The 20,867-nt window shown below is 44.8% G+C and overlaps 3 protein-coding genes across 3 annotated transcripts; 2 read left to right on the forward strand and 1 right to left on the reverse strand.

Annotated features, from left to right (window-relative positions):
* The first annotated feature begins 61 nt into the window (after nucleotides 1–61).
* Nucleotides 62–12,479, forward strand: gys1 (glycogen synthase 1 (muscle)). Its single transcript, XM_062484501.1, has 16 exons — nucleotides 62–222; nucleotides 2,717–2,835; nucleotides 3,709–3,890; nucleotides 5,578–5,769; nucleotides 6,177–6,362; nucleotides 6,592–6,736; nucleotides 6,892–7,009; nucleotides 7,295–7,415; nucleotides 8,121–8,227; nucleotides 9,442–9,501; nucleotides 9,884–10,076; nucleotides 10,325–10,451; nucleotides 10,557–10,652; nucleotides 10,881–11,044; nucleotides 11,180–11,260; nucleotides 11,349–12,479. The coding sequence occupies exons 2-16, from the start codon at nucleotides 2,718–2,720 to the stop codon at nucleotides 11,607–11,609; spliced, it is 2,151 nt and encodes a 716-aa protein (XP_062340485.1). The 5' UTR covers nucleotides 62–222; nucleotide 2,717; the 3' UTR covers nucleotides 11,610–12,479.
* A 17-nt stretch (nucleotides 12,480–12,496) lies between these two features.
* On the reverse strand, nucleotides 12,497–18,765 carry aspdh (aspartate dehydrogenase domain containing). Its single transcript, XM_062484539.1, has 10 exons — nucleotides 18,615–18,765; nucleotides 15,445–15,488; nucleotides 15,270–15,342; nucleotides 15,013–15,067; nucleotides 14,461–14,605; nucleotides 14,229–14,313; nucleotides 13,977–14,126; nucleotides 13,409–13,632; nucleotides 13,050–13,189; nucleotides 12,497–12,735 (listed from the first exon to the last, which is right to left on the reverse strand). The coding sequence occupies exons 3-10, from the start codon at nucleotides 15,273–15,275 to the stop codon at nucleotides 12,698–12,700; spliced, it is 843 nt and encodes a 280-aa protein (XP_062340523.1). The 5' UTR covers nucleotides 15,276–15,342; nucleotides 15,445–15,488; nucleotides 18,615–18,765; the 3' UTR covers nucleotides 12,497–12,697.
* On the forward strand, nucleotides 18,303–20,777 carry tmem86b (transmembrane protein 86B). Its single transcript, XM_062484551.1, has 3 exons — nucleotides 18,303–18,504; nucleotides 18,751–18,994; nucleotides 20,323–20,777. The coding sequence occupies exons 1-3, from the start codon at nucleotides 18,454–18,456 to the stop codon at nucleotides 20,775–20,777; spliced, it is 750 nt and encodes a 249-aa protein (XP_062340535.1). The 5' UTR covers nucleotides 18,303–18,453.
* Nucleotides 20,778–20,867: the final 90 nt, after the last annotated feature.

Below are 20,867 nucleotides of genomic sequence, written 5' to 3' on the forward strand. Positions count from 1 at the left end.
GAATAATGTTAGAAAGGCATTGAGGGCCTCGCCACCGTGCAGCTCTCAGCGTTGGTTGTCTTGTCCATCAAAATGTCATAACGTGCATTCGCCAATGCGCTCACTAGCATCCAAATAAGGCCTCCGCCCTCTTCTCCAATCGCTTGAAAAAAAATCGATTGACAGTAACAGATGCCATGTTGCAATAGTTTACCTTAACGAAGTTGGAAGAATAAGCCAAGGGTGAGTAAGATGCTTTGTAAACTAAATTGCGGTTAAACTGGATGTCTGGTTTGAATTTGAACGCTGTGTACCATAGCGTTTCCGCACTAGGAGGAGTGTCCAGCAGATTGCGATGCGTTTGCTGTCACGTTCGCCCAGTGTTCGTTCCTTTTCATTTCTGATATCAAACGCCTCAGAGTGAACAGTGAATCAGTTTTGATGTTACGTGTAACCGTAGGAACGTGCATGAAAGTGATGGTGTTACAGTCTTTAGAGTGCCTCTCTTGTTGGGAAAGCGCACCTGGGTCTGGCCAGCAGTAGGGACCAGGAGTTAGGAGAAGAAGCGCGTCTGAAAGCAGGCAGGCTAACATCTCACCGATAGACAGTCTAGACAAGTTTAATGGACCACATTGATCATACAAAAATATGGAATGCAGTGTGTGTCTGTGTTGAAGGTGCGTCCATGCACACACGTATAGCAGTCTCATTGTCCCTGCCCGGATGGCCGACTGCACTTCTATCCATGACACAGAACATCGTTGGCATTTTTTAAATAAAATGTCAATAATGAAAGTCTAGAATTACAGATATCTAGATTTTCACGTATATTACACGTCCTTTGCAAGTTGCATAGATCAAATTTGAGCCTGATCACATCACCAACTTTGCAATGCTTCAACAATAAATACATCAGTACCCTATGTAAGTTTATTGACTTCCTCATTCTAGCAGTACTACTACTTAAACCCTTTAAGCTGACCTCCACACTCTGGAAAACCTTGCTCACTTCTCTGCTCAAATTCCTTCAACAGCAGTTCAGTGCACATACACCTCTGTCATATTTACAATTCTTCATGTTTTAGTTTTTATTAGACTGAAAGACACATAATTAACATACTTACTTGTACACTTCTGTTAAACACCTACCCTGCATTTTGGGAGTGCTTCCACAGTAAAACTTATTCACTTTTATTGTCTTTACAAAGTTATTTCCACATAAACGAGCATCCCCTTCTGACTGTAATACTGGGAAGGATCCAGTCTGTTTTCAAATAAGTGACAGAATGCTACAGTATTCTGTGCAGCAGGTTGCAGGTGTGGGTACATGCTTTGACAGGACCATTCAGCCCTGTAGGCTCAATTTACAATTAAGCTGTAATTTCTGGACAACTTTTTAGAGTCAGTAATAATTGCAACACAAACTGTTACAAAGCACTGTGATTTAGAACTAGGATCTTTTGTGTTACTTATGTGTTGCCCTTTTTGTTTGGGAGTTTGCGAGTGTAGTAGCATCCGGCTGTGCCAAGCAGGTGGCTCCTTTATTTTTTAAACAGGGTTTAAAAAAACCTGCTGGGTTTGTCAATGTTTCTCAATCTGTTTTATCTCCTTCATAAATACATTTGAGCATGTTGTGTACCTTAGCTTGTCCTGCGTTCCACTATTTGTTTGACACTAATATCCTTGAAATATAATACGGTTTGTACAAAAAAAAAAACAGTGTGTGGTGGAGGTCAGTAGCAGTGTGTGGTGGAGGTCAGTGGCAGTGTGTGGTGGAGGTCAGTAGCAGTGTGTGGTGGAGGTCAGTGGCAGTGTGTGGTGGAGGTCAGTAGCAGTGTGTGGTGGAGGTCAGTGGCCGTGTGTGGTGAAGGTCAGTGGCAGTGTGCGGTGGAGGTCAGTAGCCGTGTGTAGTGGAGGTCAGTGGCCGTGTGTGGTGGAGGTCAGTGGCAGTGTGTGGTGAAGGTCAGTAGCAGTGTGTAGTGGAGGTCAGTAGCAGTGTGTAGTGGAGGTCAGTAGCAGTGTGTGGTGGAGGTCAGTAGCAGTGTGTGGTGGAGGTCAGTAGCCGTGTGTGGTGGAGGTCAGTAGCAGTGTGTGGTGGAGGTCAGTGGCAGTGTGTGGTGGAGGTCAGTGGCAGTGTGTGGTGGAGGTCAGTAGCAGTGTGTGTTGGAGGTCAGTGGCAGTGTGTGGTGGAGGTCAGTAGCAGTGTGGTGGAGGTCAGTAGCAGTGTGTGGTGGAGGTCAGTGGCAGTGTGTGGTGGAGGTCAGTAGCAGTGTGTGGTGGAGGTCAGTGGGAGAGACAGGGAGGGGACACAGAGACGCTGCTGCACATTGGAAGTGTCTGTGTGCAGTTCACACAAGGTAGGTGTGTTTGTGTGGGAGGGTAGCAGGGTTAGGGTTAGGTAGCAGGGTTAGGGTTAGGTAGCAGGGTTGCTCCCACACAAACACACACATACTCTCTTTTCCCTCTCTCCCCCTCATGTTTCATTCAAAACTGTTTCTTTAATCCAGTCATTTTCTCTGATCATGATTTTAAGTGTATGGTACAAGTTGTGGATTGTTGTGTGCGTATGGTACTAGTTCTTGACTGTTGTGTATGGTACTAGATGTAGACTGGTGTGTATGGTACTAGATGTAGACTGGTGTGTATGGTACTAGATGTAGACCGATGTGTATGGTACTATATGTGGACTGCTGTGTGTGGTATTAGTTGTAGACTGCTGTGTGTGGGATCTTCCCAGCATGCCGCTTGCTCGCAGCCTGTCCGTCACCTCGCTCTCGGGGCTGGAGGAGTGGGATGAAGAGTTCGACCTGGAAGATGCCGTTCTGTTCGAGATCGCATGGGAGGTGGCCAACAAAGGTACATTCTGTGTTTTAGCTAAATAGTATACAGCATGTATCATGTGTTCTGTGTACTCACTGGTAGTATACAGCATGTATCATGTGTTCTGTGTACTCACTGGTAGTATACAGTATGTATCATGTGTTCTGTGTACTCACTGGTAGTATACAGCATGTATCATGTGTTCTGTGTACTCACTGGTAGTATACAGTATGTATCATGTGTTCTGTGTACTCACTGGTAGTATACAGCATGTATCATGTGTTCTGTGTACTCACTGGTAGTATACAGCATGTATCATGTGTTCTGTGTACTCACTGGTAGTATACAGTATGTATCATGTGTTCTGTGTACTCACTGGTAGTATACAGTATGTATCATGTGTTCTGTGTACTCACTGGTAGTATACAGGATGTATCATGTGTTCTGTGTACTCACTGGTAGTATACAGCATGTATCATGTGTTCTGTGTACTCACTGGTAGTATACAGTATGTATCATGTGTTCTGTGTACTCACTGGTAGTATACAGCATGTATCATGTGTTCTGTGTACTCACTGGTAGTATACAGCATGTATCATGTGTTCTGTGTACTCACTGGTAGTATACAGTATGTATCATGTGTTCTGTGTACTCACTGGTAGTATACAGCATGTATCATGTGTTCTGTGTACTCACTGGTAGTATACAGTATGTATCATGTGTTCTGTGTACTCACTGGTAGTATACAGCATGTATCATGTGTTCTGTGTACTCACTGGTAGGTGCAAAACATACTGTGAGGGATGTACAGTAAGAAATGTAAGCAATACTTGAAGAGTTTTCATTATTTGATAAGCTGCCTTAGTGTGCTTGTTGGAGTTGCTGCATGAGTCTGAACTCTGTCTGCAGTGGGTGGGATCTACACAGTGATCCAGACCAAAGCCCGCCTGACCTCAGAGGAGTGGGGGGAGAACTACTTCCTGGTGGGGCCGTACACCGAGAGCAACGTCCGCACGCAGGTGGAGCTGATCGAACCCACCAACCCGGCACTCAAGAGAACCATAGACAAGATGAACGCCAGCGGGTGTAAGGTACTGTCTCACACACTCACTCTCACTAGCCCTCACATGCAGACCCAGGCACATACACTTCATATAAGCACAAAATAGAGTACAAAATCACTTTTGCATTACCAATACTGTAGTTTATCTCTGTTTCCAGCAGCTCTTTCTCCATGTCTTCAACTGTGTCTGTAACCCCACTGGTATTCCACTGTAAAGGTTAGAGGCTGTATCAGTGTCACCCAAACACACACAGCCATCTATTTTAGTGTTCTGAGTAAAGGTGGGAGCCCCTTGACATTAAGGGTTACCACTGTGTCGGGTCTTACTGTTCCAGAGCAGGAGGTCAGCTGACTAGGAAAGAATGTACTACGGTGCCTTTCAGATTTAACAGACATCGCGTTTCAAACATGTTGTTGTGTCAAAGACTTAACTTAAAATATATCATCTACCCACAGAACACCAATGACACAGCAACGAAGGACAAACAAACTCTTTTATTACATTAGATTTATTTATACTCTTTTTACGCTTGGGCAATTATAGATGTTTATTGTATGCACCTTCCTGCCACAGTAAATTTCGTGTTTGTGAAAACTTATATGGCAATAAAAACAAATTCTGATTTGAGTCTCATTACTCATCGCAAATGAAATATTGACATTTTGTTCAGTTTGATGATGGCTCTGTCCCTCTCCCCAGGTGCAGTTTGATGATGGCTCTGTCCCTCTCCCCAGGTGCAGTTTGATGATGGCTCTGTCCCTCTCCCCAGGTGCAGTTTGATGATGGCTCTGTCCCTCTCCCCAGGTGCAGTTTGATGATGGCTCTGTCCCTCTCCCCAGGTGCAGTTTGATGATGGCTCTGTCCCTCTCCCCAGGTGCAGTTTGATGATGGCTCTGTCCCTCTCCCCAGGTGCAGTTTGATGATGGCTCTGTCCCTCTCCCCAGGTGCAGTTTGATGATGGCTCTGTCCCTCTCCCCAGGTGCAGTTTGATGATGGCTCTGTCCCTCTCCCCAGGTGCAGTTTGATGATGGCTCTGTCCCTCTCCCCAGGTGCAGTTTGATGATGGCTCTGTCCCTCTCCCCAGGTGCAGTTTGATGATGGCTCTGTCCCTCTCCCCAGGTGCAGTTTGATGATGGCTCTGTCCCTCTCCCCAGGTGCAGTTTGATGATGGCTCTGTCCCTCTCCCCAGGTGCAGTTTGATGATGGCTCTGTCCCTCTCCCCAGGTGCAGTTTGATGATGGCTCTGTCCCTCTCCCCAGGTGCAGTTTGATGATGGCTCTGTCCCTCTCCCCAGGTGCAGTTTGATGATGGCTCTGTCCCTCTCCCCAGGTGCAGTTTGATGATGGCTCTGTCCCTCTCCCCAGGTGCAGTTTGATGATGGCTCTGTCCCTCTCCCCAGGTGCAGTTTGATGATGGCTCTGTCCCTCTCCCCAGGTGCAGTTTGATGATGGCTCTGTCCCTCTCCCCAGGTGCAGTTTGATGATGGCTCTGTCCCTCTCCCCAGGTGCAGTTTGATGATGGCTCTGTCCCTCTCCCCAGGTGCAGTTTGATGATGGCTCTGTCCCTCTCCCCAGGTGCAGTTTGATGATGGCTCTGTCCCTCTCCCCAGGTGCAGTTTGATGATGGCTCTGTCCCTCTCCCCAGGTGCAGTTTGATGATGGCTCTGTCCCTCTCCCCAGGTGCAGTTTGATGATGGCTCTGTCCCTCTCCCCAGGTGTGCTTTGGGCGCTGGCTGATCGAGGGGAGCCCCTATGTGGTGCTGATAGATGTGGCCTTCACCGCCTGGTCTCTGGACCGCTGGAAGCTGGAGCTGTGGGAGAACTGTGCCATCGGAGTGCCCTGGTTCGACCGGGAGGCCAACGATGCAGTGCTGTTTGGCTTCCTGACGGCCTGGCTGCTGGGAGAGGTGGACCACAACAACAGCAACACTACAAATACACATGGAAGGATGCACAAAGATAGACTTGGGTTTCAATATTGATTTAATTGTGTTTTTTATTTATTTTAAGACCAGGGTTACTTCATTGCCACTGATGTAGACCTGCTGGTTAATGTCCTGCTCTTCTTCTTTTGATGATGACGTTGCATTAAGAAGGGTTGATGTAATTGCAAACTTATGTTGCAGTGGTGTGCAAGCTTAAACAGGGTGTTGACAAACTTAGACATTCATGTTACATAATGTCATACTGTCATACAGCTAGAAGGCAAAACAAACCTGCTGAAGATGAAAATCATTTATATACCTTTTGAATATTTATTTGGAAAATGATGAGGTGTTTGTGTTGTAATGTACGTCCCATGTCTCATACCCAGTATGCGGCGCAGTGTGATGACCCCCCACACATCCTGGCTCATTTCCATGAGTGGCTGGCTGGGCTGGGCCTGGTGTTGTGTCGACAGAGACAGCTACCGGTGGCAACCATATTCACCACTCATGCTACTCTTTTGGGACGCTATCTGTGTGCAGGAAGTGTGGACTTCTACAACAACCTTGCTGAGGTGTGTGTGTGTGCAGCATGTGCAGTGTTTGTTACATTGGGATATACTGTTCATCCATGCATTAGTTGAGTGGTATTTGGCTGGTGTTTTAAGCGGTATTTGGCTGCTGTTTGCAGTCTTACCTTGTCAGAGGGTAGCCTGGATAGCCCTTCCAGTTAGGGCATTATTACTGAATGCAAAGGTTACCCCCACACAAGTGCACATCTCTTTATTTAAATTGTCATCCCAGTTTAATGTAGACAAGGAGGCGGGTGATAGACAGATCTACCACCGCTACTGTATCGAGCGATCTGCAGCGCGCTGCGCCCATGTCTTCACCACCGTCTCCCAGATCACAGCCATCGAGGCAGAGCACCTGCTGAAACGGAAACCAGGTGTGTCTCCACCCCGGTCGCTTGACTTCTTGTTGCATTGACCCTCTGACCTGTTTATTTGTAGTGAATCTCTAGCTGACCATTCTCTCTTTTCCTCTCACACAACCTCTTCCTATTCCCCTCTTTCTCTCTATCTCCTCTTTTTCCAAACACAGACATTATTACTCCAAATGGGTTGAATGTGAAGAAGTTCTCGGCCATGCATGAGTTCCAGAACCTGCATGCTCAGAGCAAGAACCGCATTCAGGAGTTCATCAGAGGACATTTCTATGGGTCAGTCAGCATGGGAACACTGGGCAGCCTCCTGTCCTGCCAGTCATCCTGTGTTGAGCTATAGTCATAGTCTTCTTCTGCTTTCAAAACAAGTGTCATTGATTTCTTTTAAATAAAGAAAATCACAGTCTTGGACTCTTAACAGACAGATGATCAACATCTACTCTGTGTTAGTGGAATGGAAACTTGGTTGCACATCAATTTTAGAAATCACTGGCTCATTTAATCTCCTGATTTAATGTAGTAAATGAACCTGTCAGATAGTCTTCTATTCTCTCCCTTTAGACACCTGGACTTCAACCTAGACAAGTCTTTGTTCCTCTTCATCGCTGGAAGATATGAGTTCTCTAACAAAGGAGCTGACATCTTCCTGGAGGCTCTAGCCAGACTCAACTATCTTCTGAGAGTGAGTGTGGGTGTTGAGGTGCGGGTGTTGAGGCGTGGGTGTTGAGGTGCGGGTGTTGAGGTGCGGGTGTTGAGGTGCGGGTGTTGAGGTGCGGGTGTTGAGGTGCGGGTGTTGAGGCGCGGGTGTTGAGGCGCGGGTGTTGAGGTGCGGGTGTTGAGGTGCGGGTGTTGAAGCGTGGGTGTTGAGGTGCGGGTGTTGAAGCGTGGGTGTTGAGGCGTGGGTGTTGAGGCGTGGGTGTTGAGGCGTGGGTGTTGAGGCGTGGGTGTTGAGGCGCGGGTGTTGAGGCGCGGGTGTTGAGGTGCGAGTGTTGAGGTGCGGGTGTTGAAGCGTGGGTGTTGAGGTGCGGGTGTTGAGGTGCGGGTGTTGAGGTGCGGGTGTTGAGGTGCGGGTGTTGAGGTGCGGGTGTTGAGGCGCGGGTGTTGAGGCGCGGGTGTTGATGTGCGGGTGTTGAGGTGCGGGTGTTGAGGCGTGGGTGTTGAGGCGTGGGTGTTGAGGCGTGGGTGTTGAGGCGTGGGTGTTGAGGCGCGGGCGTTGAGGTGCGGGTGTTGAGGCGTGGGTGTTGAGGCGTGGGTGTTGAGGCGCGGGTGTTGAGGTGCGGGTGTTGAGGTGTGGGTGTTGATTTGTGTCTGTCAGAATTGGGTAGGAGAGTGTAATATCTGGTTGTGTGTGTGATCCAGTAGACAGTAAAGGCATTTTGTCTCTCAGGTCAACCATAGTGACGTGACTGTCATCGTATTCTTTATCATGCCTGCACGGACCAACAACTTCAACGTGGAGACTTTGAAAGGCCAGGCTGTAAGAAAGCAGCTGTGGTAAGGCCTAGATTGTGGTGCATGGAACATTAGATTTGGTACTAGTTGTCCAACATGGTCATACTCTGCAGATCTTTCTTCTCTTACCACTAACTTTGGACAGAGGAGTTAAGGGTCATTGACTGATTTTTTTGTGGTATTTCACACTGTTCCTTAAGGTCTTCCAATAAGGTATGTAACATTTTCAGCACCCGGGCTGAAAATGGCCCGGGTGCTGAAAATGGCCCGGGTGCTGTTCTATGCGCCCTAATGCAACCCTGTGAAATAGCCCTAGAAAAAAAGAGAGGTTTTCTCCCTTTTATGGTCTGCTCATAAATATTTAGAAGAGCTGCGCGCTGATTGGTTGGTTTACAACAAGCAAAGCTGCAGAGCAAAGACGTAACACGTCAAACATGCGTCGTGAACTGTAGATTTACATGACAACACAGGTTATTTATTCGAATGAAACACAGTCAGGAAAATGAAATAACGTTAGCCACGCCCCCATTGCCAATAAACTAAATCACACTGCATTTTACGTCCGTGGTCCATTTTCAATATCATTGAAAAACTTCCAAACTTTCTTCTTTGTAAATCCCGTGGAAGTACACAGAGCAGCGCGCAGCTAAACTATAGTGTCTGAGATCTACGCGAACCCTGAGATTGGGGCGTGACAAAGAGACAGACCAGAGCCAAATAGGGTGGAGCCCAATTTTTTTTAACCAACCGTTTTACAGCAGCAGTTTCAAATTGTGAGATTTGCATAGGAAAGAGGTGTCAATGGACTTTGAGGTTCACTGTATGTCCATTTTACCCACCGAACTGTCGTTATTCGACTATGACAAGGTAAACTCTGTTTTGCAGTCAATGACCCCTTTAAAGTAAGTAAGTAAGACTTTATTTATATAGCACATTTCATACAAGAATTGTAGCTCAAGGTGCTTTACATAAAATCAATAAAAACAATAATACAAGTGATAAACAATTCAAACAAAAATAAAAATCCAATAAGATCTCTGTTCAAGAGAGAAAACAACTTTAAACATGCATCTTAAAAGTAACATATACATTTGGTTCACCCCTGGTCTGTATATATAAAACCATACACTCTGTTAACAGAGATTGTCATGGAAACCAGGCAGTGTGCTCATAAAATACCCTTTGTGGGTTGCATGAACTTTGAGGTAATTAATGTCTTGAGTATTGTTGACACAAGGTTGTCTAACGTTTTCCAGGGATACAGCTCAGACCGTGAAAGAACGATTCGGAAAGAAACTTTACGAATCACTGCTGGTGTGAGTAAATGTCTTTTCAGTCACTCATATAGTACAAGTATAATGATGATATAAAAATCCACACAAAGTGTCTATGTAATACCCCTCCCACTCATTTGTGTGAATGACACAATGAATGACCCAATGACCGATGCACATAACAGAGGGAGTTACAACTTGTGACGATAAAGTGTAATAATGTTTTTAACTTCCCCCGAAAATGTTCATTATTTGTTGACTGTTTATTGTTCTCTATTATATTGTTATATTTCTGTTAAGGTTTTGTAAAAAATATTTATATTCAATTTGTATTTTCTATTTTATTTTGTATGACTGTAAAGCAAGACTTGTCATTCTGACAAGAGTCCCTGTTTAAGGTGAAACCTGTCTGTCTCACTTCTAGTGGCCAGCTACCAGATGTGTCAAAGATGCTGGAAAAAGACGATTTCACCATGATGAAACGAGCCATCTTTGCCACCCAGAGGCAGTGCCAGCCACCCATCTGCACTCACAACATGCTAGAGGACAGTAATGACCCCATCCTCACCTGCATCCGACGCATCGGCTTGTTCAACAGCTCTGCGGACCGCGTCAAGGTACGTCACAGCATGGACGTTTCTCTCAAACTTGAAGTGTGTATTCTGAATCAGTTTTAAGTTCAATCAAGGGAAACTTTAATTTATTAAATGTAGTAACAACATTAAATCTCTGCAAGAGTACTATGTAATTAAATGCATCCATGTTATATCATGGCTTTGATGAACACATGTTAACGCATTTGAACAAAACCGTTTGGCAGGCTGAGCACCGGCCCCAGGATGATGTTTTCTGTTCATCCTGTCAGGTGATTTTTCATCCAGAGTTTCTGTCCTCCACGTCTCCTCTCCTGCCCATGGACTATGAGGAGTTTGTGAGGGGCTGCCACCTGGGGGTGTTCCCCTCCTACTATGAGCCCTGGGGTTATACACCAGGTAGAATCACTGCAGCTCAACGCAAAACCTATAATGGGGCTGAACCCAAGGTGCTGTCTAATGATTAATGAATAAGTAAAGCCAAGGTATCTCTGTTCCTTCCAGCTGAGTGCACAGTCATGGGAATCCCCTCCATCTCTACTAATCTATCAGGCTTCGGGTGTTTCATGGAGGAACATATAGCCGACCCCTCGGCATACGGTGTGTGCATCTGTGCAGTGTATCTATTCTACCTTAGCAGTGTAAGACAGCCTGTTTGTATGTTTATATTATTCAAACGTGAGGAAAGAGTGGATGATATGGAAGAGTGCGGTAGAGCATCTATCAGTTGTCATTGTCAGTGTAGAACTGGCAAAATCATTGTTTTATCTCAAAGTTGAGAAGGTACAGTACACTTGATTTGATTGATGGCATTTTCGTCTTCTGAAGGAATCTACATACTGGACAGAAGGTATCGGGGGGTTGACGAGTCGTGTAACCAGCTAACGTCGTTCCTGTTCCAGTTCTGCCAGCAGAGTCGCCGGCAACGCATCATCCAAAGGAACCGCACAGAGCGTCTGAGCGACCTTCTAGACTGGAGATACCTGGGGAGGGTGAGACACCTGGGGAGGGGGAGATACCTGGGGAGGGTGAGATGCCTGGGGAGGAGGGGGAGATGCCTGGAGATACATGATCTATAACTGTTCTCAGCTGAGCCCTCACTGTGGCTCTCTCTCTCTCTGTGGCAGTATTACATATCTGCTCGTCACATGGCGCTGGCTAAAGCTTTCCCTGACACCTACCTGTACGAACCTCATGATCCCACCTCTGTAAGTTGTGTGAACATCCTACCACTAGCGGTGACCGTGTGATCTGCTCTCTGACTAAGGTTCTTAACCATTCTGTTTCCCCTTCCAGACTTCAGGCTTTCGCTACCCCCGGCCTGCCTCTGTGCCTCCATCCCCTGCCCTGTCACGCCACTCCTCCCCGCACCACAGCGAGGCAGAAGACAACGATGAAGATGAGCGCTATGACGAAGACCTGGAGGCGGAGAAAGACCGCCTGAATATCCGCCAGCCCTTCTCCCTGCCTTTTAAAAACAAGCCCACTCAGCCTTTCTCTTTGCCTGGGGCCGCTGGTGACTCTGCTGGTGACGGTGTCAGCAGAGAGAAAGACTGAGTCACATTCACACACACACACACATGCTTACTCACAACCGCACTAGTAAAGCTTTTCCACAGTGATCTATCCAGACTCTCCATTATCACATTCTCTACTTACAAATCTGTGTAGGAAAATACAAACTTGAAATGTTATGACTTCAGATGGAAAGTCTACTGTATTTAACAATGATACTGCACCTCAAGTGTACAAACACAGTATAACGATCTTCCAAACATAGGAATACAACTACTATTTAAAAATTCTACCAACCAATTCAGGCAGTTACCCCAGGAACTAGATAGGGCCAACCAATCAATTGGGGGGTGAGGTTGTTATTAAAACCCCTGTGCTAAGTAAAGCTAATAACACTGCTAGCAATGTTAATAATAGTAAGGTCATATCAAAAAAGCAAACACAAAGTATTAACCGATTAGGTCTAACTTTTCTAACAAGGGCACCAACATACATACTTTGTTTGACACTCTTCTAAACAGAGAAATCCAGTAACAGTAGTACTCTGGGAACGCTCCTCTTACACTCCCAGACTCTCCTGCCTCCTGTTGGAGCTCAGGATTTATATGTCTGTTTTTCCTTCATGCTGTATTTCAGCTGACTCTTGTGTCTTTCTGTGTGTGTGTGTGTGTGTGTGTGTGAGAGAATGTTTTCTTGTGTTTGTTTCAGTATTAATGTGTGAGGAACATCTAGTTCTGCACTCGTCTGTCCCCACCTGTAGAAGCTGAGAGAGCATGCTCTGTGGTGTTGGTTAATTCAGAACTCAAATAAGAGATTATAAAACGAATTTATCAGGATTTATACATCTTCTCTGTGTTCTAGTCATGCAAGAGGTATGGAAAATAAAGAATATATATGAATTAGTAAAAACTACTCCTTCTGACTCCTTCTTTCGCTAAGTGGTTTGGTTTATTATTATTTTTGGAGGGTGTGGGGGGCAGGGGGGGGGTCACTTTGACAATTCATACTATATTCCCAAATGAGTGTTTATGCCACACACACCTGACTTATCACAAACATTCCTGAGGGGCCTGAACCCTGGCCTGAGTGGATGTGTGTGTGTCTGCAGAGATCCAGTCCTGGAACCTTCTTTAGCACAGGTAAACTCGACCTCCGTGCCCCTTGCAGACTAGGAGAGGGAGAAGACAGATCACATTGGTCTCATGCCTGGACTGCATGGCTCGTATACATGGCTTGCACACACACATGCATGTTGGACAGGTATAGACTACAAGGGGATATAGCTTGTCTCTTAAAACAGTGAACTCTACAGATATCCTGTATCATGCAACATCCAATCAATAAAACAGTGGAAATTAGGGGCCTGTGACCTATCTGACATGTTACTCTAGATGATCTAGATGTTACTCTGATCCAACATCAAGTCATTGCTTCCCAACACAGCTCCTACTACCATAGTAGAAATGTCAGTTAGGGACTTACCCAGTAAACTGCTCCAGAAAGAGTTAAAAGTCGCAGTCCCAGTAACAGCACCCAGTTTGGCTGGGTTTTTCCTTACAGTGTGCACGGAGAAACCATTCAAACCGATCACCTCCACTTCTACCATGTGATAGTCACTTAACCTGGGGAAAATGTTAGGCAACAGGGGTGCATTGATCATAGAACTCTGATGAGGTTGTATGTATTTAAGAATGTTCCTGATTCTGGAAAACCCCCATCTCTGACTACATCTACAATGTATTGGTAGGCTATGGCATTCAGTGTAAAATACTTCACAGGAACACTTTTGACAGGTGTGTGGACTGACTGACAGGCCAATCGAGTGCTTTGGGCAGACTCACGCTGTGTCAGACACTATTTCTCCTCGGACGCCATCGAAGCCCAGCGTTCCTGCAGCAACCGCCGCCGCTGCCATTGTGTTTACGTTGTTAGGGGCAACAGGACATAGTTCAGCCACCGAACCACTGAATAAAACCCGCCTCCCTTCATTGCTGGTCCAGTCTGAGAGCACATCTCCAGTCAGACGGAAACAAGATGGATGTTTGGACATCCGGATGAACAGTGCCTTTTTGAGAGGAAGATAGGATTAGAAGGGCAGTGGGAGACTTAGAAGGAAGATCATTTAAAACCCGCCTACTGCCCTCTTTCCTAACCCTAACCTGACAACACAGTAGGCTGAAAAAGACAACAATAGGCCAGTGCACCACAAGACTACATTTTCACCCTCGCTTAAATTGTCCAGTTTTGCAATTTTCACATTCTTATTTATTTCACATACTGTAGACAAAAGTCTAGCAGCTCAAGTAGGTATTGATAGGCACTATGAAGAGGAGCAGGACCATCCCACTGTACAAATGGCAATAAACTAGAATTTGAACATTTGAATACTTCCCTCCCTTCTCTTCTCACCTTCAATGCTCCACTATCATCCAGCCTCTGGATGTCCTGGCCTCCCCACAATGCACCAGTGGGGAGGTAGAGAGTCCTCCCATGTTCCTCTGCTGCCTGGCGCAGCTGTGTGTTCAGGTGCTGGTCTGAGAGGGCAGACGGGGACCCTACCTGAGGTTCAGGGGGGAGGGCTCATGCTATTCTATTTCAGTAAATACAGTAGTTACATCAAGAAAATATCATTTTTGTATCAAAGACAGATGCATCTCTTACCAAAAAATGTGTATGAGAGAGAAAAAGGACTCCAAATTCTTTGACTATTCTGGGATGACACACCTCCACGATCACATCCACGCCTCTACAACACACACACACACACACAACACACACGCACACACAACACACACATTAAATAATACCACTAAGCAGATAGCAAATAATAATAATTTAGACAGATTGTATTTTGTGTGTGTTCGTGTTACACATATCCCATCTGGCAGTAAACCTGTCTTTAAAGTCTGAGAGGTCGTAAAGAATCAGTTGTTCAGGCACCGAGCCTCTGAGCTTGTCTGGGTTTCTGTTCCACACGAAGGCCAACGTCACACCCAGTCTGGCACCTGCTGTTGTGATCTTCTCCACCAGGAACTGCCCTACACGACAACACAATGACTTTACTGAAACTACCTCTATTTATCCAAGAACTACATGAAGATGTAAAGAGACTATGGTAAGGGGGGGGGGGGTGAATAAGATGGTTAGTGAATGAATGAGCAGCAGGGTTTAGGACCCTACTAGAGACTGAACCTGCCAGCAGTATGATGTTTGATTGAACCTGACACAGCAGTATGATGTTTGATTGAACCTGACACAGCAGTATGATGTTTGATTGAACCTGACACAGCAGTATGATGTTTGATTGAACCTGACACAGCAGCAGGATGTTTAGATTATATAATCTGTGGGCATGTAAGGGGAAGGAATTGGAATAAAATAGTTTTCATGGCGACATTATATAGATACAGTTCATTATGAGGGCACATTGGAGAGAATCGCTAACCTAAATGGCCATAACCCACAATTCCAATCCTCATCATTGCAGAAGAAGAAGAATCCTGTTAATGATACAAATACAAAACATTAAAGAATGTTCCTGTCTCTCAATCTTACACACACACACACACTAAATCATGCTGTGTTCCTGTCTCTCAATCTCACACACACACACACACACACTTCATCTGTTCAGATCAGATCTAACACAAACACACCTCTCTCAACGACTCTCGATGTCACAACATTTATTACTTTACTTACAGGCATGTTCCTCTACTCACTCTTGTCGTTTCTGCTACGAATGCCTTTTGAAGACTGAACACAGAATGACGCCCTATTCAAAGGATTATGGGATAACATGGGTCAAAGTATGACTCGAAAAAGACCTGTTAATTATTAGTTCTCATGTCAGAGAAATCCTTGTGGTTCGACTTACTCATTGGATTTATTGCAAGGGTCTTGGTTGTAGTCTATCTAAATCTGAAAAAACGATTACTAGATTAATAACAAGGTTAACCTCATGTCTATTTACAGTTTCTATAGTTTAGACCAACCACACAGGGAGACACGAGCAGCAGGCAGAATGTGCTGCCTCCAGGGGCAGAGAGAGAACCACCACTGTCTCATCACTGGGCTCCAATCATCTGTCGTATATATAATCATACTATTATATATGACATATACAGTTAGGTCCATAAATATTTGGACATTGACACAATTTTCATCATTTTGGCTCTGTATACCACCACAATGGATTTGAAATGAAACAATCAAGATGTGCTTTAAGTGCAGACTTTCAGCTTTAATTTCAGGGTATTTACATCCAAATCAGGTGAACGGTGTAGGAATTACAATACATTTTATATGTGGCCCCCCCCTTTTTAAGGGACCAAAAGTAATTGGACAATTGGCTGCTCAGCTGTTCCATGGCCAGGTGTATGTTATTCCCTCATGGGAGTTTGTTATTTCATTGACAAGGAGCAGATAAAAGGTCTAGAGTTCATTTCAAGTATGGTATTTGTGTTTGGAATCTGTTGCTGTCAACTCTCAATATGAAGTCCAAAGAGCTGTCACCATCAGTGAAGCAAGCCATCGTTAGGCTGAAAAATCAAAACAAACCTATCAGAGAGATAGCAAAAACATTAGGTGTGGCTCAATCAACTGTTTGGTACATTCTTAAAAAGAAAGAACGCACTGGTGAGCTCAGCAACACCAAAAGACCCGGAAGACCACGGAAAACAACTGTGGTGGATGACAGAAGAATTCTTTCCCTGGTGAAGAAAAACCCCTTCACAACAGTTGGCCAGATCAAGAACACTCTCCAGGAGGTAGGCGTATCTGTGTCAAAGTCAAAAATTAAGAGAAGACTTCACCAGAGTAAATACAGAGGGTTCACCACAAGATGTAAACCATTGGTGAGTCTCAAAAACAGGAAGACCAGATTAGAGTTTGCCAAAAAACATCTAAAAGAGCCTGTACAGTTCTGGAACAACATCCTATGGACAGATGAGACCAAGATCAACTTGTACCAGAATGATGGGAAGAGAAGAGTATGGAGAAGGGAAGGAACTGCTCATGATCCAAAGCATACCACCTCATCAGTGAAGCATGGTGGAGGTAGTGTTATGGCGTGGGCATGTATGGCTGCCAATGGAACTGGTTCCCTTGTATTTATCGATGATGTGACTGCTGACAAAAGCAGTAGGATGAATTCTGAAGTGTTTCTGGCAATATTATCTGCTCAGATTCAGCCAAATGCTTCAGAACTCATAGGACGGCGCTTCACAGTGCAGATGGACAATGACCCGAAGCATACTGCGAAAGCAACCAAAGAGTTTTTTAAGGCAAAGAAGTGGAATGTTCTGCAATGGCCAAGTCAATCACCTGACCTAAATCCAATTGAGCATGCATTTCACTTGCTAAAGACAAAACTGAAGGGAAAATGCCCCAAGAACAAACAGGAACTGAAGACAGTTGCAGTAGAGGCCTGGCAGAGCATCACCAGGGACAAAACCCTGCGTCTGGTGATGTCTATGGGTTCCAGACTTCAGGCTGTCATTGACTGCAAAGGATTTGCAACCAAGTATTAAAAGTGACAATTAGATTTATGATTATGTTAGTTTGTCCAATTATTTTTGGTCCCTTAAAAAGGGGGGGGGCACATATAAAATGTGTTGTAATTCCTACACCGTTCACCTGATTTGGATGTAAATACCCTGAAATTAAAGCTGAAAGTCTGCACTTAAAGCACATCTTGATTGTTTCATTTCAAATCCATTGTGGTGGTATACAGAGCCAAAATGATGAAAATGGTGTCAATGTCCAAATATTTATGGACCTAACTGTATGTAATATGTCAGGTACAGTACGGATGGGGCAGTAGTTGGTAAGCATTCCTGACAGAGAGAAAGTGGATGTTGAGAAGACAGCCCACTCAGAGTGGACTGTCTGGAGGAGGGGATCCCTCTCTGAATTGCTCCTCCCAAGGTTTCTTCAATTTTTTTTCTCCTGTTGAGAGTTTTTTGGGAGTTTTTCCTTGTCTTCCTTGAGGGTTTAGGTTGGTTGAGGGGCAGTTCTATGGGCATATGTGAAGCCCTCTGTGACATGCTTGCGTGTAAAAAGGGCTATACAAATACATTTGATTTGACTCAGCTGACCCACAAAGCAACAGACTCAACACTTTAAACTGGTCCCAATGTTTTACAAACTTGTACAAAACTAAATGTAAACAACAAATATAAGATAAGAGCGTCTGCTAAATGACAATGAAGAGCTTTGCAGTCTCACAGTGTCCTTAATGCTATCAAGGGGAGTTTGTGTGTGAAGGGATATCGGGAGATCAAAGTAGAGAGATATGTCAAAACCAAAATATGTTTGGAAAAATTATGAATTTTTTGGGGAAGAGTAATAATGACCAATTAATACAAATGATCCTCTCATAGTTATATGGCCTCCTCAGCCCCTCTGAACCTTGATTCAAGAGACGCAGATACAGATGTATAAACATTATCACATGATAAACATGAACATGCTAGGGAAATGAATATGAAAATTAGCCATGTTTACGCTGTTAATCACACAAAAAAATCTAGACAATTGTCATATCCAGCTACAGTATGTCAACGTTGGACTTTGGCTGGTGATGTCAAAAATCTGGACTAGTTGGAAATGTCAATGGTCACCTTAAAAAAATTAACACAGATGGGGGCTTGATTATGATAGTACAATCTGACAGATAACATGTCACTGAGGTTGGTCCAAAGTTCAGAGTGGTCAAACACAGAGAGAATGGAAGATAAGCTGACAGTCCCAGAAACAGACAGAGAGAGGAAGAGAAGGGAGTTACAGAGGATCTGTGGCAACAGGCTTGGAATCAGGAAGTAACATAGCAACACTGAAGAAATTAGTCATTTAGTCACTGAAAACGCTGATTTTAGTGTGTGAGATGGATATCCTGGAGACAGATGCCTATGACAGAAGACAACGCAGGAACACGGTACAGCCTTACCCTCCAACTCTTTCACTCACTCACATTGACATGCTCTCTGAAACTATTCGGTGCTCAACACAGCACTATACATCTTCTACACATAAATCTATGATCACCTGTCCATATTTTCAGCATCCTGTGGTCCTGTTTTGGAGAACATCAAGGTCTTTTATATGTACATTGCACTCCAGTGCTTTATCACATGTTAATATGTCTCCCCCTCTTTGTTCTTCTGCCCCTTCACTATCTCAGTCCTGTGTTCTGTTTGTCTCTCTCCTTCCTTTCTTCCTGGCTGCTGCTGGCTACTTCTACCTGTGGACTCCTGACTCCTCCCCCTCCCTGCTGGCTGCAGGTGTGAAGGCGGCCCCCACCCTCCTGCTGGCGCTGCTGGTGATGAGCTACAACGGGGGCCAGAGTGTCCTGGGCGTGGCCGGGGGGCTGATGCTCTCTGCTGCTGGGGACTGTTGTCTCATATGGCCTGAGATGTTCCTCCATGGTAATTAAGGAGACTCATGTTTACATTTACATTTAGTCATTTAGCAGACGCTCTTATCCAGAGCGACTTACAGTAAGTACAGGGACATTCCCCCTGAGGCAAGTAGGGTGAAGTGCCTTGCCCAAGGACACAACATCATTTGACATAGCAGGGAATCGAACTGGCAACCTTCAGATTACTAGCCCGATTCCCTAACCGCTCAGCCACCTGTTCTTACGTGTCTTCAGGCATGTGTTTGTTAATGACAGAACAAAGCAGCAGGATTTGGTGAGCTTGGATTCAGTTTTCTCTTAACATGAACACAGCAGTCAGTTTGGTTGATGTGGCTGTCTAGCTGTAGACCAAAGTTGGTTAAAGAATCTTGATGTTTGTCACAAAGGAATTTGTAGCTTTGGTTACATGGCACCTACAAAAAAATAAGGATAAATGTTTTTATTCGAAAATTCCAAGCATTAGAATGAATCTACCAGTCTTTTAAACGTCTTGTTCAGTAGTCCAGTTGAGGTTCCTTCCATAGGGAGGGTGCTTCTGAATATCCTGATCCGGGGGACATCAAGGGTCAGTTATAGGGTTAGGGTTAGTTATATGCTAGAGGTTTTTGTGGTCACTTTTGGTTTGTGAAAAGCCTCAATATAAAGGACTGTCAAATGACCACCACAGCCCCATCTCCAGGTGAAGAAATCATGTTTCACCCTGGGAAGTAAACCATCAAGAAACATATATATCTAGGAGGCAAGAAGCATCCAATTGATCTACATTATATTTTGAGGTTGAGTAAAAACAATCCAAGGGTAGGTATTTTTTGGTCAGCACTTCCATTCAATATCCTCAAAAGAAAGCTAACATCCCTACCGTATTACAACTGATCACACAAACTTTCATTGCAAATACCCTGCCATATCCCTTCATGAAAAGAAGGATTTGTACAAACACCATATTGAATGAAACCCGTCAAAGAATTCTACATATCATTATTGAATTTGGAGAATCAACTTGCAGTAGAATAGTACAACAGCCTCATCGGTCACTGGGACATTCACCACTTCATCAACATAACGAAGCAACAGTAATCAACATTCAACCCTACATTGTTCATGTGTTCACCCTTCTTGTTCAGTTGGATCAGTTTCGAAACAAATATATGCAGCCTGAGCCAGACAAATAAATACGTCTTTTAATGATTATTTGGTGAGTTACTTGTAAACATACGGAAGTGTTCCACTTCACTAGTTGTATACATTCATCTGGTTGAGTGGCACATAATGAACATTTAGTTTGTCACACGGTACCACAAAGACACACATCTCACTGTTTGTGTTCTTCCTCAGGAATGGCCTCCTTTGCACTGGCCCACCTGTTGTACTCACTCACCTTCCTGTCTGCTCGCTACTCTACGGCCTCCACCTCCTCCAGCTGCTCTCTGGTCCTGTACGTGTTGCTCTGGCTGGTGGGAGGAGGTATGTACACATACCTCTTCCCCTTCATCCAGGAAGCACCAGACTCAGCCGTCCTAACTCCTGGCGTGGGAGTGTACGTCATCCTGATTGTCTTAATGGCAACATTAGCCTTCCGCACCCGCCACCCGCTGACTGTCCTTGGTAGTTTGATCTTCATGACATCTGACCTGACACTCGCCCTACAGTTGTTCAATGTGATCGAACCAACAAACCAAGGAAAGGCAACTGTAATGACAACATACTACCTGGCACAGCTTCTCATAGCCATGGGTGACATCAGAGCTGGTGAAAGCACTGACAACTTTGCCAAATGGAAGAGGTCTTGATAAGAATCCCTGATGTAACCCTTAAATAATAAAACATAGAATTGAAGATTTGAATGGTAGGACTTCTACAATAGCAGTTTCTGATTAAAA

Source organism: Osmerus eperlanus, chromosome 2, assembly GCF_963692335.1.
Source record: "Osmerus eperlanus chromosome 2, fOsmEpe2.1, whole genome shotgun sequence".
Taxonomy (NCBI): domain Eukaryota; kingdom Metazoa; phylum Chordata; class Actinopteri; order Osmeriformes; family Osmeridae; genus Osmerus; species Osmerus eperlanus.